Source organism: Acanthaster planci, linkage group LG11 (assembly GCF_054643075.1).
Source record: "Acanthaster planci isolate LZ-2023a linkage group LG11, COTS_SCS, whole genome shotgun sequence".
In the NCBI taxonomy this organism is placed as follows: domain Eukaryota; kingdom Metazoa; phylum Echinodermata; class Asteroidea; order Valvatida; family Acanthasteridae; genus Acanthaster; species Acanthaster planci.
In genome coordinates, this window is record NC_141787.1 from 1684873 (window position 1) to 1699600 (window position 14728).

General features: G+C 40.9%; 2 protein-coding genes across 4 annotated transcripts in view; one reads left to right on the forward strand and one right to left on the reverse strand.

Annotated features, from left to right (window-relative positions):
- Nucleotides 1-1506: 1506 nt before the first annotated feature.
- LOC110975748 (torsin-1A-like) lies at nucleotides 1507-10873 on the reverse strand. The gene is made up of 6 exons (XM_087143389.1): nucleotides 10609-10873; nucleotides 9494-9714; nucleotides 8211-8476; nucleotides 6712-6887; nucleotides 5993-6117; nucleotides 1507-3976 (listed from the first exon to the last, which is right to left on the reverse strand). Exons 2-6 carry the CDS (start codon nucleotides 9705-9707, stop codon nucleotides 3702-3704), a joined length of 1056 nt encoding a protein of 351 aa, XP_086999515.1. The 5' UTR covers nucleotides 9708-9714; nucleotides 10609-10873; the 3' UTR covers nucleotides 1507-3701.
- A 408-nt stretch (nucleotides 10874-11281) lies between these two features.
- cep350 (centrosomal protein 350) overlaps nucleotides 11282-14728 on the forward strand; it is a 38182-nt gene continuing 34735 nt past the window's right edge. For all 3 annotated transcript variants that reach the window (XM_022228639.2, XM_022228640.2, XM_087143384.1), the window contains exon 1: nucleotides 11282-11424. The gene's annotated coding sequence lies outside the window, so the exon portion shown is untranslated. The remainder of the gene's footprint in view (nucleotides 11425-14728) is intronic.

The following is a 14728-nucleotide window of genomic DNA, read 5'->3' on the forward strand; positions in this document are numbered from 1 at the left end:
ATTTGGCCTGTGATTGACCGACACATTTACTTGCTATTTTTTGGGGGAAAATATTTGAACTATCAAGACTCAGATACCATAAAAGCATTTTCAAAGGCCTGTGTGACAATGCTCAAAAGTTTGCAACAGTATACTTTGAGAACTCATAAAATGAGATGATTGAAATGCTTGAAGTAGACTCTAATTCTGTGAACCTATCTAAAATGTCTCTGAAGTTTTTGATCATATTCACGTCCGTTTCAGGATGCAAAATGTCGGAATATACTTGATGTTGTCATTACGGGAGCCACTCCGGCTTACAGCTATTCAAGGCTGTTTTAACGCTCGATCAGCTTTCCACATAGTTGGAAATAATACATGACCCAGCTTTATGGTTTTACATTAAAGAAGGTCTGAAAATCCGCCATATTCTGGTATTCCTATTTGACCTTTCATCTTTCCCAGCATGCAGGGTGGATTGTGGAGAGGTTTGTTAGGCGTTTTTCAGTGGTTCCTCTCTTTTTGATTTGGATGATTTGAGGATGCAGACCACTAATTCAAGTGAGAATTTCTGGCCAGTTTATTAGCATTAAAAGTGCCCCCCCCCCAAGTCTCTTTTGAAAAAGGACATTGTTTTGGCCTGGGCCCAAAATGGTGAGATTGTGTAAATCGTTGCAAGGTTGAACTCCCTGGGTCTTTGAACTTTCATACGAGAGCCGCCAAGAATGGCTAAAAACTACGGAAAATCACTTTTCGGGGGGTGATTTTGTTTTGTTGGAATAATCAAAATTGTAATTGGTAAACCCACAAAAAAATGAAAAGAAATTGAAAGATTAGGGACTAGACAATAACTTCATTTGTGTTTCTGAAATCTCAGGGATGTTGGTATGCATACTGTTGGACCCTGAACAGTGCTGATAATTTATACTGGGGCTTGAATTAGTGGACTGTATCCGTCAAGCAGTGGAGCCGGGAAATGGCACGTGGGCGAAGTGGCAATTGGGAGAAGTAGCACATAGGCAAGAGGCAAATGGGCAAAGTGGCAAATGGGCAAAGCGGAAAATGGGCGATGTGACAAATGGGCAAAGTGGTTGTGGGCTAAGTAATCTAAAAGTAGGTCTGGTTTCAACGGCGGATCAAAACCAAACTTTTTTAGAGAGCGGCAAACTTTTGGGGGAGGGGAGAGGTCCCAAAAGTTGGAGGTATTCCTGTAACTGTTTATGACCTTTTCTGGGGGTTTGAGAAGGAAATAAAATAGACCAAAAATATTGTCTTTCTTTTATCAAAAATATGTAGATTTGTTTCCTTGGGGACTTGGGGGGGGGCAGAAGAAGCTTGCCCACATTGGCTCCACCGGATCCACCCGTTTGGTTGTTACGATGCACTTTTTTCCCTCTCAGGTTTTTGCGGATGTAAAATACACATTAAGACTCAGCTCGGTGTGGTGTCAGTCACTGTTTGGTAACAATTTATGTCACCTTGATATGAAAAAAGGGCCATGACTGTACTATTTCCAGAAGTAAACACTTTGTCTTCTTTTCAGAAAGTTTGATTAATTTATTCAAGTAATCAAAAAACCAAGAGTTCCACTGCTAAAGTGAATTCCCAGAAATATCATTCACATATAAACTTTTTTGTACTTATTAGCAATCACATAAATCTAACTTCTGGGCTGCAAAGTTAAATCTTTGAATCACACTACTTATGACAATGGAGATGATATACGGCAGCCATCTGATATGATATCCCACTAAAATGCATTTTGTGCCATACCAGGTGCCCCTAAATGGTAGAAAAAGAATTGCCAATTCCGAGTGAATTAAATATTGCAGAAATGTGCTTTTTACTATTTACAGTTTCGTAGACGCTGCTTTTGTGTTGAACTGAGTAAACATAAATAAATCATAAACCCCAAATGAAATGAAGTGTTACCCTGAATACCCCCCCCTGTCTAACTTGACATTACATTGTACAGTTTTTCTCATGAATATGGACATTTGTATTTACATAGAAATATGAATAAAAGGCACGCTATGCATGAAAATGATCATGAACACGGAACTGTGACATCATCTCAAATATTCCTGCTGCCAATTCGCAGAAGTTGAATGCACAGAACGAATATTTCAGCAAATGTTCCGTGATGCCCAATCTTAACTTTCGCATTCCCCAGAAGTACGGACCGGCCATTAGAGCGCCAACAGAGACCAAAATTAAAAGTATTAACGGAACAAATAAAAGTAACTGAAAGAATTCAAATGGAAAAAGATCTAGTTCTAGTATAAGCCCCTCAAAAGTGGAAAGAATAGACATGAAATGCAAATAATAGTGACATGAACTATTTTGCTAATAAAGAAATTAAAGGAGCAGGAAGTCAAAGCGCCATACCCGCTCTCAACTGAGCTATCCAGCTTTACAGTATGTTGATATGTTGAGAATTTTTTTTCCATGTTTTTAATATCTTTGTATTATATTTGGCACAAAAAATCTTGACTTTTAGATGGCAAGTACGAAAGCCCTGTAGTGCCATCACGTACAGATTTCCAAAAAGTGAAGTATAGTTTTTCAATGTCCATTTTTAGGAGATGCATTTTTCAGAAAAATTGTTTCTATTTTTGGTAACAAATCATTTTTGCGAGATATTTTTTTCATGAACTTTGATTTTATGGGAGATATCTTTTTTCCAAGTTAATTTTCAGGAGATATACATTGTCAGGTTTGGATTATTTCTCACCAAAAAATATTACTCATTACAAAAAATCCTAAAAATGCACTTTGAAAAATATATCTCGTAAAAAACCAATTTGTTCCCAGAAAAACAAACAATGTTTCTATCTATGGATCTTATAGGAAGAAACTGGAGAATACATAAGTCAAACAAATGAACTCAGGAAAATATATTGTATAAATGAAGTTTAAACAAACTTGGAAAAAATATACTTCACTCTCTGAAAATGTATACTAGAAGGCACTCCAGCACTATCGTAGGCAAGACATCAGAGCCATTTTTTATACAAAGTGGGATACCTCAGGCCCTGGCAGAGCAATGCAGAGGTTTTGCACAGTTGCCATCTTGCAGGCCAATGCTTTTGTTTCCACAGGGTATGCACAAAGGAAGTATCCCTATAAAACAAACAGACTGCCCTTCAAGATGGCTACCATGCAAAGCCTCTATTTACTACAACAAAGGTCATGTACAGTGGCAAAGTTCAGCACATACAAAGACGCACATACTTATTCTGTCATTGTGGGGACTACAGGCGCATTGAAACATAGATGCTATGAGGACCCAAAATGTTATGGGGACATATCTGTGCCCTTCCCCTACAACTTGGTCTGGACTGAAACAGAAAAAAATTGTCACTCAGTGTAGGAACGGCCTACCCACCTCGATGGACTTGTGAATGTCTGCAAAACATTTTGGAAATTTAATGTTTTACCACTGCGTACATACACTGCCAACACCAGTGGGCAGGCTCCCTATGAAATTACTTCGGAGTATTGTTCTCGGTTTGCACATCCTCCAGTGTGAACTGGTAAACAGAGCAGGTCAAGAAGCTTGGCTTACAGTACAGTGAAGCTACTCAGGTGCGTAGTACTGCAGTAAACTGTGTAGTGACGCATGCAATCAAAGTTAGGAGGAGTTAACTCCAAAAACATGACTTGCGACTTGGGCATTAATTAAAAGAGCAGACCACGCCGTGCTCTTTAGTCGACTGATCTCATAGTTCCTTCTTGTTCGTTTGGTGGACGACCAAGTTCACCTTCTCAGCCACATTCTTACACCCTTTGAGGGCAAACAGTTCCGAACTCTCCGGGGAGAACTGCAGGAGGGATATGACCTTATCGACAGCTTCCTCCTGCAAATGCAGCCATCCTCCTCGCTTCTGCAGCTCGACACGTACGCACTCCCGCAAGTGTGATTTCTCCAGTGGAAGAAACGGCAAGTAGTGACTGACGACAAAGTTGATGATCAGACGGCTTCGGTGGAAACCCCCTGCATGACAGAGCAAATGAAAAGGGTCAAAGATCCATGATTATGGTGACAATGAAGAATTTATGGTAATGAAACTAAGGACCCCTAAAATGCATCCTTAGTAATTCGTGAACCTGCAGAAGCGTCTGGAGAGGAGACCACTAGAAGCAGTTACAGTTTGAGAATTGGTAGGAAACCCTAAAAGAATGGTCTGGGTATAAACTGAGGGATTAGGTAGGAACTAAAAATTCATTCTCTAGAACAAGCAATACGAGGAGTTTAAAAAAACAGATTACTCAGTGATGACAATTCAAGTATGCCTGCGGGTGATTCTATAAATTAGCGGTCCAACTTGGGGACATTTTGGTGTCCTGTTACACGTGAAGCCATTCAACTTTTCTTCATGTGAAATTGTAGCAACATTATCAAACATTGTGTAGATTGAACTGGATACTGTACAGGTCATAAACAATGTAATCCTGTTTGATCTACAGAATGTGAACAGTAACATTATTAGTTCCATCCAGAAAAGTTGAATGGCTTCACCCGAAACAGAACACCAAATGTCTCCAAGTTGGAACCCTAATTTATAGCATCACCCATGTCAAAGCAAGGGGTGAAAAATAACAGGGAAATTTCCAGAAAATCAGATCATCAGCATTGGCTGCTCTAAAAAACCTCTACCCCTCTTTCCCACTGTTTTCAACAAACACAGCTCCTGGTGGTCCTGAGTCCTACTCTAGCTAATCCTGCTCTAGCCAATCCACCTCTAGCCAATCCTACTCTAGCCAATCCTACTCTAGCCAATCCTACTCTAGCCAATCCTACTCTAGCCAATCCTACTCTAGCCAATCCTACTCTAGCCTATCCTACTCTAGCCAATCCTACTCTAGCCAATCCTACTCTAGCCTATCCTACTCTAGCCAATCCTACTCTAGCCAATCCACCTCTAGCCAATCCTACTCCAGCCAATCCTACTCTAGCCTATCCTACTCTAGCCAATCCTACTCTAGCCAATCCTACTCTAGCCTATCCTACTCTAGCCAATCCTACTCTAGCCAATCCTACTCTAGCCTATCCTACTCTAGCCAATCCTACTCTAGCCAATCCTACTCTAGCCAATCCTACTCTAGCCAATCCTACTCTAGCCTATCCTACTCTAGCCAATCCTACTCTAGCCTATCCTACTCTAGCCTGTCCTACTCTAGCCTATCCTACTCTAGCCAATCCTACTCCAGCCTATCCTACTCTAGCCAATCCTACTCTAGCCTATCCTACTCTAGCCAATCCTACTCTAGCCTATCCTACTCTAGCCAATCCTACTCTAGCCTATCCTACTCTAGCCAATCCTACTCTAGCCAATCCTACTCTAGCCAATCCAACTCTAGCCTATCCTACTCTAGCTAATCCTACTCTAGCCTATCCGACTCTAGCCAATCCTACTCTAGCCAATCCTACTCTAGCCAATCCTACTCTAGCCAATCCTACTCTAGCCTATCCTACTCTAGCCAATCCTACTCTAGCCTATCCTACTCTAGCCAATCCTACTCTAGCCTATCCTACTCTAGCCAATCCTACTCTAGCCAATCCTACTCTAGCCAATCCAACTCTAGCCTATCCTACTCTAGCTAATCCTACTCTAGCCTATCCGACTCTAGCCAATCCTACTCTAGCCAATCCTACTCTAGCCAATCCTACTCTAGCCAATCCTACTCTAGCCTATCCTACTCTAGCTAATCCTACTCTAGCCAATCCTACTCTAGCCAATCCTACTCTAGCCTAAACGGCATAACTTCATTTTATTGGATAAATTACAGAACATATTGAAATCGAAGACATTTTTTGGTGACATCAGACAAAATATTGACACTGTGGAATCGCAATCACTGCCTACATGTTAATTCGAACGAATTATTCGAACGGCTTCGAATAATTCGGACACAACTCGAACGGCTGCAAACTGTTTCGTGCTGTCATATTCGCTTCGCTTTTGCGTCCACCTGGAGTATGTCCCAGCCTTCCTGCTGTGGCACTCACCTGAGGCCTTGTTAGCAGTGACCTCAATGACCTTCTCCATCTCCTTCAGCGTGATTTCTGTCCGGCTTCTCCCGGCCAGCAGGTGATCGGCAGTTTTATTGCTTATCTCACGGGCGGCTATGTTACTGTAAAACCAGCACACAGATTGGACACCCTTGAAGCGAAACTTGGAAACTGGCCTTTTGAGGGGCATCAAACAATGCACCGATCTGATGTTTTGTGATGGTAGGTTAGGGAAGGAACCACTTTGGTTCCTAAAAGATTCTGATCCTTTTAGGAGAATCTCTGGGTGGAGCAGCCATCAATGAAATGTAACAAAATAGAGAAGACTTTCTGCTGGTTCTGAAAAAGTGCACCCTTATCCAGAATCCAGCAAAATCTCACACGAATCAATATTTCTTTTCTTTTCTGACTACCTGCAAATATCGCAATTCTAAAAAGTCCACAATTTTATCTCAAATCAGTGCTCTGAAATATGTGATTGCTGAGCTTTTGGTAACTTGAGTACCTTCTTCAGGGCAAGCAGATTCAGTTCATATTTCAGAGCACTGATTTGATATCATATTCTTGTCGTTATTCTGATCACGGTGCTACGCAGCCCTTCCATATTTCCACAATTTTATCTCACTATTTTTGGCATATTAGTTGCCACTTTTACACAACTGTTGCACAACTGGTCATCACATCAACTTTTGAATGGGAATAGTGGGGACAATCACCTTAAGAAGATGAAGATGGTTTTCCGGTAGTCGACTCCGTCAACGTGGATGTTGTAATCCAGGAAGGTCCTGATGGAATCCAGAAGCCCCTCCGGCATGTCCTCTACCTCGTCAAAGATGAAGAGATGGTAGGGACACCATGAGACTTCCAATTCCACGTACGTCTTCAAATAATTCTGCAGAGTACAAACGGGTGATTTTTCACTATCTTGGAAACTTTTCTTGTTTCACGTGCACTTTGGTTTCACCCACTTTGTGTCCTTCCCTTGACATTGGAGATTTTATGTCAATAAAAAAGAAGTCTTGGTAGACAAACACTTACCTTCTGCTGTAGACAAAAGATGAAAGTGGCTTTAGTACGCGTGATTGTCATAGGCCAACAAGCAGTTTGATGCCAGGGATGTGACAGTGAGTTCTAACATATCCCACTAGTAAACTCTAAACAGTTGAACTTGCTAAATTCAACAAGCAGGACTACAACAACAGGAATGCCAAACAACTGAAATATGCTTGAAAACAGCAATTCATATCTTCTTCTACACAAGGATAATGAAGAAGTTTGAATACAGTAATATGAATATATGACTTTTGGGTTTGAACATGGAAAATAAGGTGAAAAGATAAATTATTTTCAATAAATCTACAATTCTTTATGCACAACCTTTCGGTTTCACTTAAAAACGTTGTAGTCGAGACCTCTTAGGACCGTTATAAGATCCTATAGGACCATCACAAGACCCTATAGGACCATTACAAGACCCTACAGGACCACCACAAGACCCTATAGGACCATCACAAGACCATCACAAGACTCTATAGGACCACCACAAGACCATCACAAGACCATCACAAGACCCTATAGGACCATCACAAGACTCTATAGGACCACCACAAGACCACCACAAGACCATCACAAGACCCTATAGGACCATCACAAGACCATCACAAGACCCTATAGGACAATCACATGAGAATCACAAGACCCTATAGGACCATTACAAGACCCTATAGGACCATCACAAGACCCTAAAGGACCATCACAAGACCCTATAGGACCATCACAAGACTCTATAGGACCACCACAAGACCATCACAAGACCCTATAGGACCATCACAAGACCATCACAAGACCCTATAGGACAATCACATGAGAATCACAAGACCCTATAGGACCATTACAAGACCCTATAGGACCATCACAAGACCCTAAAGGACCATAACAAGACCCTATAGGACCATCACAAGACTCTATAGGACCACCACAAGACCATCACAAGACCTAATAGGACCACCACAAGACCATTACAAGACCCTATAGGACCATCACAAGACCATCACAAGACGTCCAGTTGGAATTCTAGTGACTATTCCGTAAATGGCAACAAAAGCCTTCCTATGGAAATTGTTTGCTCTGTTACTTGGGACTGGTCTTTTGAATGGTCTTATGATGGTCTTGACCACAACACCAAACAAGCTTCAAGCTTTAAAAAAACTTGTACCTGGTACTCTTCAAGTTTCTTTTTGTGGGGGAAATGTTTATTGGAAGAGAAGTGGTGGACAAATTTGCTATTCATCCCCTTTTGATAGATGGTCTCAGCGATGATGCGTGCGACGTAGTTCTTGCCCGTGCCAGTCGGGCCGTGGAAGGACAGCACCAGCGGCTTGTCCGGGTCCTTGTTGGTGAGATGACCGTCCACTGCTCCTACCACATGGTCAGTCACTAGATGCTGACCAAATACCTGCATTCTGAGAGCTTTTTGCAAGCCTGTTTGGTACATGAACAATGATAAGACCCGTTAGTCAGACAACTGGCCTAAAGGAATAACTGCCGAGCCAATTACTCTCTGTACTGCCCAAAACTGCCCCAAACCTCTGTGGCTTAGCCACCAGCTATTTCAGGTAAAAAAACTTCAAACTTTCAAAAACAGCAAGATGTAGTGGTCAACGTTTCATGTAAAGCCAAACCACTTAAATACTGATCCGCAAGAGTTATTTGTTCAGTATTTGCAAACGTCTTACGTCAACCTTATATTTTCCACACTTCAGGGCATTCCCACAGAGCGATCTTTGCACCCACAACAGGGGAGAGCCAATGTCAAGTTCAACAGACTGTCTACCTCCAAAGACTTCACAGAATTTGTGTGTTCAAAACAAATACAGGGTTAAACGTGTTCGCCACTAAAAGAGCCAGGTTTTGTGGGGCCATCACAGACCCTGGAAGGTGTGGATTCCGCCCCCTCCAAGAACTCCACTGTCTGATGTTTGATCTTTATGAAACTTGGCATACATGTAAAGACATTGTCAGTACAAATGATGTTTCAACTCTCAACCTACATGACTGACATTTCAACCCTGTCTGAAATACTGTTGGTTTGTTATGGCCAATTGAAGTTCAAGGCCACATTCAACTCAGCCTGCATGCATTCAACATGTCAATAGAAACACTATACAGTTTTGACAGACCTGTCTCGGAAAAATGGGCATTGCGCAAGAGTGGTACGACCGATTTTCATAAAATTGGTGTCAAAGTGAATGCAAGATGTTGCTGGAAAATTCACAGAAAGCTTAGTGAGTTATTTAAAAAAAAATAAGAAGGGACAGATTTTGCCCCTTCCCCCTGGCTCTTTTAAGATTAACCATTAACTTGAGATGAGTTGAGGTACTCTCGAGATTTCAACCCATTCTCCAGTACAAAGTGGTTGGTTCATGTTCCCACAGGCTTTGTGAGGGGCAAAAAGGACAGGTACGCTCTACTTGGAGTTTCACTTCACTGACTACTTGCCTGAGGTATTGGTATGATTTATCCAGCCAAAACCAACTTGGCAACACTCCGTCAAACACCATGGTTTGACGACATATTTCGCCACATCATTAAAACTAAACGCACGAGCAATGTGGATGCAGACGGCGCAAGTCAGTATCAAACGAATTAATGTTTGGGCTCTGGTGCTGGACGAAGACTGCAATGAAGAACTTAAAATGGCTGCAAGTGCCATTGTGAACCTGTAACAGAAAGAGAAAAATCATATCCAACAATCTGAGATAAAGAAGTCATTGTGACAGCCATTTCTATGTTGGTTGTGTACAATACCCATGGACAGTCGCTTATATCTAGGACTATGTGTACATTTTTCATTTTGTTCAAAATGCTTCTTTTCATATACTTCTCAAACCCTCTTATACGTTTGTTTTTCAAAATACTTGCAGTGAATGGCCATTTTGAAAATTCCGATATGGGGCACTCCTGCAAGTTCCAAGAGTTCAATATGCTCGAGTGTATGAAATACTTGACAAATGCTTGAGATTTAGAATTCAACATACAATTGATGCAAACACACCTCCACAATTCAAAATAATCTGTTGGGGGCAAACTTGCTTTCGCGGGCCAAAAACATCAGGTTTAGTTTCATGTTGCTTTTTATGGCCTTTTTGAGGGGTGTGGCTACATTTCTGGGGGCTTTTTTCATGCTTTTGGAAGGAAGCAAATTCAACTAGACCCAAAACTTTTCTTTCTCTTATTTCCTATTCTCTCAAGTTATTTTTTGGGGGGGGGGATGCCCCCCACAGGATCCATCCTTGAAAGTATTGCATGGCTTAGAGACACACATTAAATCATTTAGAATGTCATTTAGAATGAATAAGCAATTGGTCAAATACCATCAAGAATAATGAAAACAAAAGTGCTGCTACCACAAGCGGTCACAATAAATGCTTCTGTTTTACTTTGTTTAAAACTGCTTCTCTTTTTTAAAACAATTATTATCACCACGTTCTGGCCTCCACACATCACATAAACATGACAAAGTAGTCATTACGGGTGTATTTCACGTCTCTGCATATCACGGCCCTTATGTAAAAATTTGCTCAGAAAGAAACTGAAAAATCATCACAACATACAACAGTTACAGTATTGGGTCCTGCAAGTGCCAACTTAATTCACTAGCCCAAGCTGCTCAGGCATAGTCTTGTCTGCAGTCTAGTCAGGCAGGAGGATCAGTTGGGAAAAACCACCAGCCCCTGCTCACGGCATGCACGGGGAATTCCCCATTCGCCTCGGGGGCCCCAAAACAAAAGGCGATTCCCTCCATCCCTTCAGCTATAGAACAAAACATATGCATTGAATTAATCAGACACTACTTATTTAAAAAGGGAACTCCGGAGTCTAAAGTTATTTTTGCAATATTTGGCCTACCCGCCCTACATTTCTGAAGTATGACTGTCGACAACCCACCTTCAGCAATCAATCGTGGGTGTTTGTTATAAACTACTCGTCCAAATACAGAATTATTGCCCACCCCTCTTTTAAAAATAGAATAGTCTCAACAACACTTATTTTCATTAAAAAAATACAAAATACCAATACTGTACAAAATGAATATAATAAGTTAACAATATATACATATAAATTAATTTTTTTACAGTTTAGTATGGCGATTTAATCAAATCAAAATGCGCTCTGAAAAATCCATTTTTCGAATCGGGATAGGAATACTGAATCACGTGCAAGCTCTTCAACGATAACTTGCGCTGTTTGGATGATTAATTCCCATGATGCACTTGTTATTTGCAGTTTGTACGCAAGATGGCGTCTTTCGACAGACTTTGTGCCTTTCGAATATTTACAATCAAACTACGGAAGTAAACGACAGAAAATCTCAGTAAAGAGTGTCCTGGGTTATTCTGCGGGATTTACCAAGGGCCTTTTGGATTGAGGTAGGTTGAATTATTTCCTTGCATGTTGTTTTAAGTCTGCGTTTTGCCGACAAGATGCTAACGTCTAACGAAGTTGCCGTCCGTCATGTCCGTTTTTGGCTGTCACTGATCACCTGCTGATCAGTCGTGATCGCATCGGTCACCCAACGACAGGCTCTTCCTAGTCATGCTAGTGTGAATTCCTTCCTCCATGCCTCAATTTGTTTGCTTCATTCATCATGTTAATCGATGCAATGCGTGTTTCTGGCATGAAATTGTAATGTTACACCTAGCCCCACTAGTGTGGCACGGATCACTCCCGATTTATCCTTAGCCACACATCCGTATGCGCTATTTCGTGTCGGCGAAATGAACATTTTTGGCGCACCAACTTATAATTGTGGGCGCAATTTCTTTTGCACACTAATATGATTCTTGACCTTTCCGTTTTCTTAATACCATTTATTGAATGATTTCACTCACGTTATTCAGGTATTTTGCAGTCTTTTTTCCTTCATCCATTCAATCTAACGGGCCCACTCTCACAGTCGCCATCTTTAAAATAAGGTCGTTGAGCATTACGTCACCTTGACCCCTCATCGTCTCAACGGCTGTTCCATGTCAAGACATGTAATAAACGGACTGAGCGATAAGATACTGCATGTACCAACGGACTCTTCCAAAACTTTGGCAGCAGTTTAGATGTGTTGACATGGAACAGCCGTTGAGACGATGAGGGGTCAAGTGACGTAATGCTAAATTTTTTACCTGAGTTGGGTAAAAGACAACTACTCAGTCGAATCACGCTGTTTTATTGGGGAGTCCAGCGAAATGGCACCTCTAAAGCGTGTAAAAGTGTTTGTTTTCAACAGGTTGGGGACCAAATTACAATCTAGCGACGTCTCTAGTTTCTACTTATGTCGCTAGTTCAAGCAGCAATGAAGTCATTTTCATCAGGTCTCGTGATAATGATGTAATTTTCCCGCACGATTTTGGGAAAATAACGAGATTTGAAATACCGGCAGCCAACATGGCATGGCTGTTATTTTTAAGAAATGCCACAGTAAACATAAAACCTTCCACGGTGAATCGATGGAGATTTATAATGGCAACATTTTCATGCATAAAGTAAACTTCGGCAAAGCTTCATTTTTTCGCGTAAACGTTTTTATTGGCAGAGTTGGACTCACCTGCCCACTGCATTCGACACATCCAGTGCAAGATTTGACTGAAGAATCTCCTTGATCTGCTTTTATAGATACCAAATGAAAGGAAAGTTCCATTTAGATCTTGGGTAGCATGTTTCCTGTAAAGTTGATCGATCAGAGGAATTTGTTTTGAAGTTTCTGGCCGATAAAGAGATTGATGTTATCTGCGAACCGTGATCAAAAAATAGTTCAAACATTACATCATTGTTGCACATATGAGCGGCATGTGCATAGTCTGGCGTTGTCGCTAGTTTGTGGTTTGGTCCCGACCTATTCAATCAGTGATTTCTGTCCTTTTTGTGCATCAAATTCTATATTGTAAAAAGCAGTTGTGTTTGTAAAAGAACTGAAATTTGTGTTAGTACCGTTTATTATGTCTGTTTACGTTGAGTTTTGGCTGTAAAGTATGATAAAAAATAATGTAAGATCGGAGCCACTTCCTGTAAGTCAACAACTGTGTGCAGCCATCTTTGTTATTGTCGTGTGACATATCTCGTCTAAGCCTAATATCTTGCGCGTTTCAAACGAGTTTGGAACAATGATGTCATCATCTTGTAGAGCTTATTACTCTTTCATTTGATATATGACTCAAGACATTTGACCAAAGCACCGTCAAGCCTTGTTTTGGTTTGTGGAGACTACAAAAAGGTAACCAAAAAATGTGCATTTTTCCATTGAAAACCCCCCCCCAAAACATGTGTAAGGAGTTGATGAAACATATATGAAACGGTGTTTATTTGGAAGCTTGGAATTTCAGGAAGAAAAGGAAGTTGTGTTTTTTGTCAAAAATCGATGTCAAACTGGTGCCGAACAGCCCTTTTGTATTGGGGTGCTGTCGTGCAACTGTGCACAGATGGTGTATGTATGTGCATCAGATTGGTGCATGGTGTGCGGATAGCAAGATGCAAATAACGAGCGCATAAACCACACATGTTGCTTCAATCAAATGTTATCCAAAGATCCTGTCAAACACGAACAGACTTTAACTTATGACACCTGACAGACTTGGTCCCATATTTTTATAGTTATTTATTGATGAATATCACATTAAAACTATGCTTCAGTGATCTTTCACACATCACTAAAAATTTCAAGCCCAACTCAACTAACCTGTTACTGTATGCATGTACATGTATCCTGTGTTTATTATTGATAAAGTTCTCCACAGAAAAAGATATTGTTTACTTTACACTTCCTCTGTGACTTAACTAACTACAGATCTTTGTCCACCTCTGGCATGTCTGGAAGTGGAATCGGTGAGGAAGAAGACTCCATGTGGTTCAAATACATTGATGAAAAGAAAACTTGTGCCCACCCCAAAAAGTGACGGACTGATCACACCTATTTTTAATAACAAAAAAATTCATAACTTCACTATACTTGCAGCTATTGAGCCAAATTTTATACCATTCAATTTCTTTTGAAATTACCTTTCCAATGGTACTAAAGTTGTGGGGGTCAAATAAAAAATCTGAAAAGTGCCGGACTCCGTAGTTTTATGTTTTGTCTGGTTACCTGACTCAGGTATTTTGGCTTCATCAAAACAAATCTCCATCCAGGTCAAGGAACCAAACTACGATCGTTTGTTTGTCGTTCACAGCTCTTCAGGGCGGTCATGTACACTGCTGTTTTACCCAAAAATTTCCCTCAAAAACCAAAAGCCCTGTTCTCTTTTCTTTCTGATATGAAAGAGGACATCATCAACAGCTTGTTTAGATACATGAACATGTAAGTTGTTTTGAAAAAGTAGAATTTGTTCTCCTATAATAGGAACAGGGTGCTAAAGGTAATGAACCCCAATTTTACTAAACTTTTTCATCGTCTCCGGCACTGTCGGCCATCTCACTATTTTTTGCAGCTGTTCAAAAATGAAAATCCCATACAGTTTTCCCTGTGTTCCTGCAAAATCCTGATGAGCAGGTGGTACGTGATCCTGTTCCAAGAGCAGTTTTCTTGGGTCAGGTTCCTGCCATGCAAGTGTGAGAACAAGAATGATGTGTCCCTGGATGCTTCACCAACTATACCATACAGCTACAGAACAAGAAACCTGTGTCAAGACCAGGCTCTGTAAACTTAGCCACAGTATTTATAGTTGGGATAGTCCCAACTGCAGCATG

Excerpts from the sequence above, each read along its gene's own strand:
- LOC110975748 (XM_087143389.1), bottom strand. The coding sequence starts at position 9,707 with ATGGCACTTGCAGCCATTTTAAGTTCTTCATTGCAGTCTTCGTCCAGC. Across the intron at positions 8,477-9,493 it reads AAATCATACCAATACCTCAG|GCTTGCAAAAAGCTCTCAGA; the intron begins GCAAGTAGTCAG and ends TGTACCAAACAG. Across the intron at positions 6,888-8,210 it reads AGAAACTTGAAGAGTACCAG|AATTATTTGAAGACGTACGT; the intron begins GTACAAGTTTTT and ends TGTACTCTGCAG.